General features: G+C 56.2%; 1 protein-coding gene across 1 annotated transcript in view; it reads right to left on the reverse strand.

The window, feature by feature from the left end:
* Positions 1–1,630: 1,630 nt before the first annotated feature.
* Positions 1,631–8,150, reverse strand: part of SIK3 (SIK family kinase 3) — a 33,665-nt gene continuing 27,145 nt past the window's right edge. Inside the window, exons 19-23 of the mRNA XM_010078701.1 lie at positions 6,935–7,809; positions 3,267–3,430; positions 2,604–2,736; positions 2,261–2,428; positions 1,631–1,909 (exon numbers count right to left, since the gene is read on the reverse strand). Coding sequence (XP_010077003.1) covers positions 2,271–2,428; positions 2,604–2,736; positions 3,267–3,430; positions 6,935–7,809 — 1,330 coding nt within the window. The 3' untranslated portion in view covers positions 1,631–1,909; positions 2,261–2,270. The remainder of the gene's footprint in view (positions 1,910–2,260; positions 2,429–2,603; positions 2,737–3,266; positions 3,431–6,934; positions 7,810–8,150) is intronic.

Here is an 8,150-nt window from a genome sequence, read left to right on the forward strand (position 1 = left end):
GCGCAGCCCTGCATCCTCCCATGGGGACACAGCAGAGGAGGGGACAGTGCTGGGGACAGACTGAGGACACGGCTGTGCCACTGCACCTCGAGCTTTTGCCCTCCGCCACCCCAAGAGGGTCCCGCCTCCGCAGCAGGCGTTGAGCAACAAGGCAAAGAGGAGAGCAGGGAAGATCATCATCATGGTTTTATTTGTCATGATCCCACTGTCCAACTAATTGACTAGTTGCAAGTGACCCACAAAAAAAAATGGACTGAAGATTTACCGGAACTTTTTTAGTCCAACATAAATGAGGAAGAAAAAAAAAAATACTTCTGACATTTCCAAAAAACAGAAATAATAGCAAAGTATATTAATATACATTCAACATATACTGCGCGTATTGATTACTACAATACAAAGCAATGATAAAAAAAGTGTGATGCTGCGAAATGGCACGGTTAAGCGAGTCCCTGCTGTTTCGGATGCTTGCTGGAGGGTGGCCGTCGACTCTCCCAGAAATACAGTGTCATGTAAACAAAAGGAAAACAAACCAAAGGTACAGAGCGAAAGGCTTGCAGTGTTTCCCGCTGGGCCCCGCCGGGCTCCCCGTGTCCCGCTGGCGTTCTCCTCCCGCGGCGGGGAGCAGGGGGAGGCCGGGAAGAGGCACGGGTACGGATAGCAAAGTCACCTCTGCTGTGCTGGTTTCACACTTCCTTCTGTGCAAATTCAGGGGGGCTGGGTCACTTTTTTCCTTTTTTACAAAATATTCCAGAAAAGTGTCAATAAGAAGAGGAATTTGAGCTGTAGCTTCTCAAGTCCCAAAGGCAATGATGAGGCCAAGTGCTCCCCAGCCCCGGCTGGGGGGGAGCTTCGTGCTCTATCCGTGGAGGGAAGGATGGCAAGAAGGACAAAGGAGAGATCTAAGCACGTCTGAACTGTAGAAAGGAGAATACCACTGTCGCCACTGGCACGAGAGAAAACCAGTCACAAGTACAATGTCATTAAAAGAAATAAAATACTTTGAACAAAAGGTGCAAGTCACAATTCATATAGAACAGAATCTAGTTAAAAATTTCTCTCAAACAGAAATTCCTTTTGCCTTTTATTAATAACAATAATAATAAAACAACATTTACCAAAAAACAATTCCTACATGATCAGGAGGAGAAGCGAAGAGAACAAAGAAAAGTCTGTCTTCCCTACAGTAAACCAGGAAAAAGGAAAAAAAACAAACCCCAAGTTGTTTGTGGATTTGAAAAGAAAAGGTTAGAAGGGGGTGGGGAAGAGGCGATCCTTTCGGCACACTGACAAACGGAGAGAAGGAACAAACGCAGACAGAGATGAGACGAGAAGCGTATTGCACCAGGGTGTCCCCGCAGCCGGCCGGAGCCCTGGGGGGATGCACGATCTGCTGGCCCCATCCTCAACCCCCGCCAGCGCTGCCGGGTTCGGCTCCCACTGGGCCCCTCCCCAGTGCAAAGGGGTAAAGGGTGGCAGGACAGCACAGCCCCTGGCTGCCCGGGGAGCGCTGGGGATCCCCTCGGACCCTGCTCCATGCCCGCCTGCTCCTTTCCCGGCCAGGACAGGCTCCGGGGAGGTGGCAGTCCCGTCCGTCCGCTGGCTGTGCCCCGGGGGGCCGCCTGGCCCTGGTCAAAGCCCTCCAAACCAGACTCAGTGCTCAGGCTCCGTGAATCCTCTGCCGACGTGTAGGACTCAGGTTCTCTGGTTATTTCTGTGATAGCTGGAGTTACAGGCAAATATGGCAAAAATTAAAGAAACCAAAGGAACAACACACTGGATGAAGTGATGACGAGGAAAGGGGCCATGGTATTCCAGTTAGTCAGAAATACTACGGCAATTTGGCGCAATGCTGCTAGATACTGTTGGTTTAAAATGGACCTTTTCGTTTCAAAGCTGTACATAAAACCTGCAAGAGAGAGAGAAGCAGAGATGTTAGGAGACACCAGAGATGGCAATTCTGCTTCCACAGCCCTCTACCACGTTCCCAGCCCAGCCCCACATGCCCCAGGAGGGAAACCCCCCGATGCAACGGGGCTCTGCAGGAACAGCAAAGGCTGGAAAGGAGGGGTGCTGTCCCCAAAAAAACGGGGGCACAGCAGACAGCCTCCAGAGCAGAAGCTCAGAGCTGATGGTCTCTCCCTTCAGTGCAAGGGGAAAAGGAAAGAGCCACACAAAGTGAGGCCACCAAGCCTTTGGCTCTGCCACCAAGGCAACCCGAGGCTTGCAGCTGGAAAGAGAAGGAGCCTGGAATACTCACTCCCTCCGGGTTACACCCCTGCCTGCTCCATCCCAAAGGGCACCTCTGGGTGCTTGTAGCTCAGCAGGACGTCTGTGATACACGTCGACGGGTAACAGGAGGTGTTTAGATGCTGGTTGCCATCACCCAGGTTGGGATGCTCTTGACCTTCCAAACTCTCCCCACATTCTGCAAGGTCAAGGAACAACGTCAGAGCTTGCACAAGGAGCAGGAAGGAGGCACAGCTCCAGCATGAGGTTCAGGCCAGCAGGCTGCAAGCTGTTCCCTCTCAGGTCCTGCCCCAGGCCCCGAACACCCCTGACACCCTCCGTGCCATGCGTCTGCAGCTCAGCCAGGTCCTTACCCTCGCTCTCCCTGTCGCGCAGCTGCTGACTGGCCATCAGCGACGACTGGCTGAGGACGGCATCAGACATCCGAGCAGAGCTGAGTGCTTTTCCTGCCATTAAACTCATTCCAGGCAAGTTATCTAACTGCACCTGCGGAGACAGCGGGACACAAGTCAATGGGGGCTGGGGGCAAGGCATCCCGCTGCTCCCCCGGCGCTCTTCAGCGATGGTTTCTAAGTGCAAGTGAAAATGTTCATCAGGGACAGCTTGGGCACAGCCCATGTCCCCACAACACGAGAGCAGACTGGACAGGCCAAGTCCCTTCCAGACTACCCTGAACTAACCAGGGGATCATCCTTCTCATTTATAGCGGAAGGGAGCTGCTGCAAAGAACTCATCAAGGTTTGCGCAGGACAGTTCCCAGCGGCCCAAAACCCAGGGGAAGCGGAGCAGCTGCTCTGTGCTCTCCGTCAAGGTCTGGGCTGCCACGGCCAACTCGCGCAGCAGCAGCGCAGAACCGAAGGCTGGCCTTGGTGCGTCTGCAAAGCTCTCTGCGGGCAGAGCCAGGCCTGGGGCAGCCCAGACCGGTTCCTCAGCAGGACCTTGGAGGAAAAAGAAGAGATGCTGCAGCTCCAGCAGCCAGCCCTGGGGCAAACCCTGAGCGAAGGAGGAGCACCTACGTAGGCATCATCGCTGTTCTGGATGGTGTGGTGTCTCTGCAGGGTCCGGGGCCGTGGGTGCTCGCTGGAGGCGGGTCGCACAGGGTAGCCCAGCCCATTGTGGTCAGGTACCTGCATCGCTTGGCCAGGGGAACTCCTGTCCATACAGTTCCCTACGATGGATTCTTGAAAATCAAGACAGAAAAGCGACAGATTAGTACAAGGAACCTGCAGCTCTCGGCAACACGCGCCACCACAAAACTGTGGGTCTGAGATCTGACGGCGTGAACACCGATCGCTGTCCGGCACTCGGCACTGAGATCCCAAAGACCCCAAAAGAACTCAGTGCTAGCTTCCTCCGATCAGGTCTACAAAAGCAGCCTAAAATTGCTGGGACAGGGGCAGGAGCACCACAGCACAGAACCAGAGCCTTCCAACTGCTCCCAGCACTGCCGCCATCCCCTTGAGCCCCGGCTCGCCCACATTGTTACACAAGAGCGTCTCCCCAGCCTCCAACGCGGGATGTTCCAGCAGGGCCCCTTGGCAATTGTCAGCAACATAATCTTTCTGGAAGAGTTGGCCAGGATGTTTGCTTTTATCAGATGACTTCTCCCTGCCCTCCTACAATCTGGCTGCAGGAGCAGATGAGTGTTCTGCCTGGCAAAGTCCATCCTCACCGCAAGCTCTTATGACCAAGGGTAAAGGCTACATTCCTATCAAGCAAAACCTCCTGTCATCAAGAACAAGATGTTTTGAAAAAAGTCCTGAGGTATGGAGAAGCCTATCATTGGGTGCGACGCACGTAAACAGCTCGCTGTCAGCGAGCAGCCCTGCGGAGCACAAACAGGGGAGCTGCCCTGAAATGACACCGCACAGGTACATCCCCGGCAGCAGCTATCTGCTTTTGGGGGGCTTTGGCCAGCGGGAAGCCATCTCCTGCTGTGCCGGGACACCACACCTCCTGGCTGGGACGGCCACCACCAGATGCCACAAAGATGCTCCCCAAAGAGACCTGCCCGTAAAGTTACCCGGATCCAAACGAGACCCCGTCCCAGGCACAGCCTGCCGCCCGAGCTCTGCACGCCGTTCGCGATGCCCTTCCTCCCTCGGAGGCTCGGCAGTCCTGCAGTAACCCCGTCCCGGGGCAGCCGCAATGCGGCTGGCCTCCCCCTTCCTTTGCACAACCATGGGGTTACGTGCGGTTAACAGTCAGCTTTCCCGGAAAAGCGAGAAAGAAAACATGAGGTAACAGATGTTGGCGGAGCTGTGCCACCCACACGGTGCTTGGGACGCCGCTCCAACTGTGGGAACGGTTCTTGGGGCCAGCAGGCTGCTTCTCCAGCTCCACAAACAGCCCCGCTGTGCAGCAGTGCTCCTGCAGCCGGGTCCCGCAGCGAGCCCGGCACCGGCCCCTCCGCTGCAGGTGACAAGGGACAGTGGGATTCATCCCCCCAGCATGGAATAGCCCTGACCCAAATGACAACCCCACGCTTCCCACAGCCAGCACAGCTCCTCTGGGGATGCAGCTCGGTCCTGCCTGGATTCACGCTCCTTTCCTCGCCCCGACCCTGCTCCAGCAGCAGGAGAGGCTTTGTCCCCACTCCCACGGAGGATGGGGCTCCTGCGCCAGGCACTGGCACCGCGGGCAGGGCCACCGCCGCCAGCTCGGCTCTCCCAGGGCGAGGCGAGGCAGGCTTCCCACGGGCAGCATTCCCAGCCCTGCCATGGCCAGGCTGGAGCAGAACCGGAGCTGAGCCGTTCAGAGGCGGTTCAGTCACATCCCAAACACAAATGTGGTCGACACGCAGAGTCTCCAGCTACCATCTGCGGCAGATGCTTGACAGGCAAGCCAGGGCTCTTTCATCAGGGTCAACACGGCAAAGTTATGCTCTGTTCTAGGGAAAACACACTTGGAGAGCTGCACAAGAAGAGAAGATACTCTCCCTCTCCAGGAGCTGCAGCTTTGTACCACAGTACAGGGAAAATAACGGGAAAGCCTGAGGACGAGGTTGAGAGAGCCCAGCCAGGAGCACCAGCACTGGAGGAGAGGAGCCGCGCTTGGCCAGCGCTGTGCACAGCTCGCTCGGAAACACGGGGGTGCACTACATGCAAACAAAATGCTAGTGGCTTGTACAGCGAGGTTTTATAGGATTTAACTGTAGGTAAGGGCACCCAGGCTGCTTAGATGTGGACTCTGCCTGGAACCGGAGCAGCGCAGAGCTGATCCCAAGCGGGCTGGTGAAGCCAGGAGGAACGCAGTGCCAGCAGCTGTATCTCAGGACATGGTTTACTACGTGGGCCCTCCAAACAGCACTGTCAGAAGGGCTTACACAATGCTATTTGTAAACATTTACTTGCTTTTACTCATTTACAAAGTCTTGTGGGCTAAAGTCCTTTTCCCTTGTGTAACCGGTTCCAGCACCATCAGCACAGGGGCAGAAATTTATCTTCTGACTTCACTAAATCTTGTTCATCTAACGGTCTGCGATATGAAGATGCAAACTCGTGATTTGGCACAAAACGCACCTCCAGAGTTCCCAAACTCTGCCTACCCTGGGGCGATTCCTCCCTCTTGTGCTTCAAGCACAGCAGAGAAATGGAGGTGCGAGAGCAAACACACCAGTAACCCAAAATTTAAGAAAACTTCAGAAAAGCCGTGCTTGTCCCTACCCCCGCCTGCGCTCTCGGGGGCCATGGCTTGGCGTGCCCGCTCTGCCCTGTGAGCCAGCCTGTTCCAACCCAGTACTTTTCCAACAAGCCCGCGCTGTGTCCCCAAACAAAGCCGTGCCTCCTGTGGCTGGGACACTGCTCCTCTGCAATAGGGCTCTCTGTGCCAAGGGCAAGCCGATGGCTTCAGCCCAGCGCAGCTTGGTCCTGCGGTGAATACTGATCCACCGGCTCAACCGGGAAAGCCTCTTCAAAGCCCTCTTAGCGAGGGGCTAAGATGGTGTTTTTCTTGCTTGTCCTTACAGCTCAAGCAGGAATTTCTCCTGCGGGGCACCGCTGCCAGTGCAGCCGCCAAGGAGGAAAGGTGTGACTGCTTCCAACCAGCAGAAAAGGTCTGCGGAGGCTACAGGCAAGTTTCAACTCACTCTCTGCAGAACCAACCCCTGCCCGTTCAAGCAGGGCTCAGGGTTTTGCTGCTGCTTCCCAAAGCACCAGAGGAGCTGTGGAAAGGCAGCCTTAGCCGCAAGACACCTACCGCCACTCTCACTGTGCATGTTTGTGGGAGCTTTAGCAATACCCGAATCGAGGGTCTGTTCGTGAGAGAAGGAATACACTGCTGGAGTTAGGGGAACACCAGTGACTGCACTGCTTCCAGCCTGCTGTCTACACAGGATGGGAACATCTCCAGCAAGAACAAACACGGCGGGAGCACACAGCATCCCTGGAACGATGGCAGCACTCTGGGCCCTGGTCGTTACCTGCCTGCAGAAGTAGGTCAAACTCCAAAGAGGAGCAGCCGGTCAGGCTCCCTTCTTATTTAACACTGTTTATTACAGAGACTATGCCTGCAATTTACTTCAGGCCACGAAAGCCAAAAAGAATCTAGGTAATGCCATGCTATGCAAAATATGTCACGAAGCCCTTGCCGTGCTGGCAGAGACGGTGTCCTCCGGCAGGAAGGCAAGCGGCACGCGGCCAGCAGGGAGGCGCGTTCCGTCTGCGCGAGCAGCAGGAAGCCTTACCTCTGCTGGGCACCTTATTCCTACTGAATCCAGCAGCGGGCTGATGTCTGTACTGATGCGTCCCCAGCTCCTGCGCGTGGTTAGCAGTTCCTAGCAAAGATTCTGGGTCCCCGTGCCCTCCTGCGTTTACAAGCAGAGGGGTCTCGTGGCAACCTTTGGTCAATGTGTTTGAACTCTTACTGTCAGGAAAGCTGTCCCTGGTGCCCTCGCACGCGCAGTCCTCCTCCATGCTCTCTGAATGGAACAGGGCCGGCTGGTGTACGTATCCGTGCGGCGGCACTGCCGTGGGTACCGGCTGGATACATTCCTGCGCCCTGATTTTTAAGAGATGCTGGGGGCTGTTCTGGGGGTGGTACGTGTCAGCGCTCTGGTAAGGCAAGGACAAGGACTGGCGCTCCGAGAGGTTCTGTCCCACGCTGGCGCCCATATTCCCAGCATCTCCTTGACTCATATGCCTGAACAACTCTTGAAAATCTTGCTGCTGCTGCTGTTGCTGCCGCCGTTTGATGAGCTGTGCAAATTCTGCCTGGGGCAGCCGCATGTCCGTGTGTCCCGTGAGCGAGTGCCGGGGAGAAAGCAGTCCCTGGAGGATGTGCGGTACCTGCTGGTGTCGGCTGTAGTCGGGAGGTGTCGGGGACAACAGTGCTTGCTGTAGTGCCGATGCAGTGTAGTGCTGCTGTTGCTGATGTGCATTTTGAGGGAAACTGGGATACTGGTCAAGCTGCGGGACTTTCAGAGCTTGCTGAGCTGGAGGATACCCAACTCCTCCTGACGGGCTGTAGCTGCTGGGGGAAACGCGAGGCTGCTCCGGGAACAGGTGGGGGTGTAAGTGCACCTGGTCGTAGTTGGCGGGGGGATACCTGCTCACATTCAGGCTGCAAAGAAGGGAAAAGAACAAGTGACTGAACTGCAGCAGCTCCGGCTGGGTGAGGCATGCCGGGCTGCCTTCTCCGCTCAGGAAGAGGACAGAGCGGCTCCGTGCAGGAGCGATACAGCAGCACGGCCAAGTCCCAGAGCCCCGACCTGGCTCAGGAACTGCTGCCCAGGGGCAGCGAGACACCTCACTCCCCAAAACCAGGGCAGTGCAGCCCTGGGCTGGCGAGGAAATCACATCTCAGCCTGAGATACGTGTCCCCACTTCTTCCTCCCTGCTCCCAGCTCAGGCAAGCGGCGCAGAGGTGGCCAGCGGCCTTACCTGTGCGACTCGGCGCTGTCG

Source organism: Pterocles gutturalis, unplaced genomic scaffold (assembly GCF_000699245.1).
Source record: "Pterocles gutturalis isolate BGI_N339 unplaced genomic scaffold, ASM69924v1 scaffold13223, whole genome shotgun sequence".
Taxonomy (NCBI): domain Eukaryota; kingdom Metazoa; phylum Chordata; class Aves; order Pterocliformes; family Pteroclidae; genus Pterocles; species Pterocles gutturalis.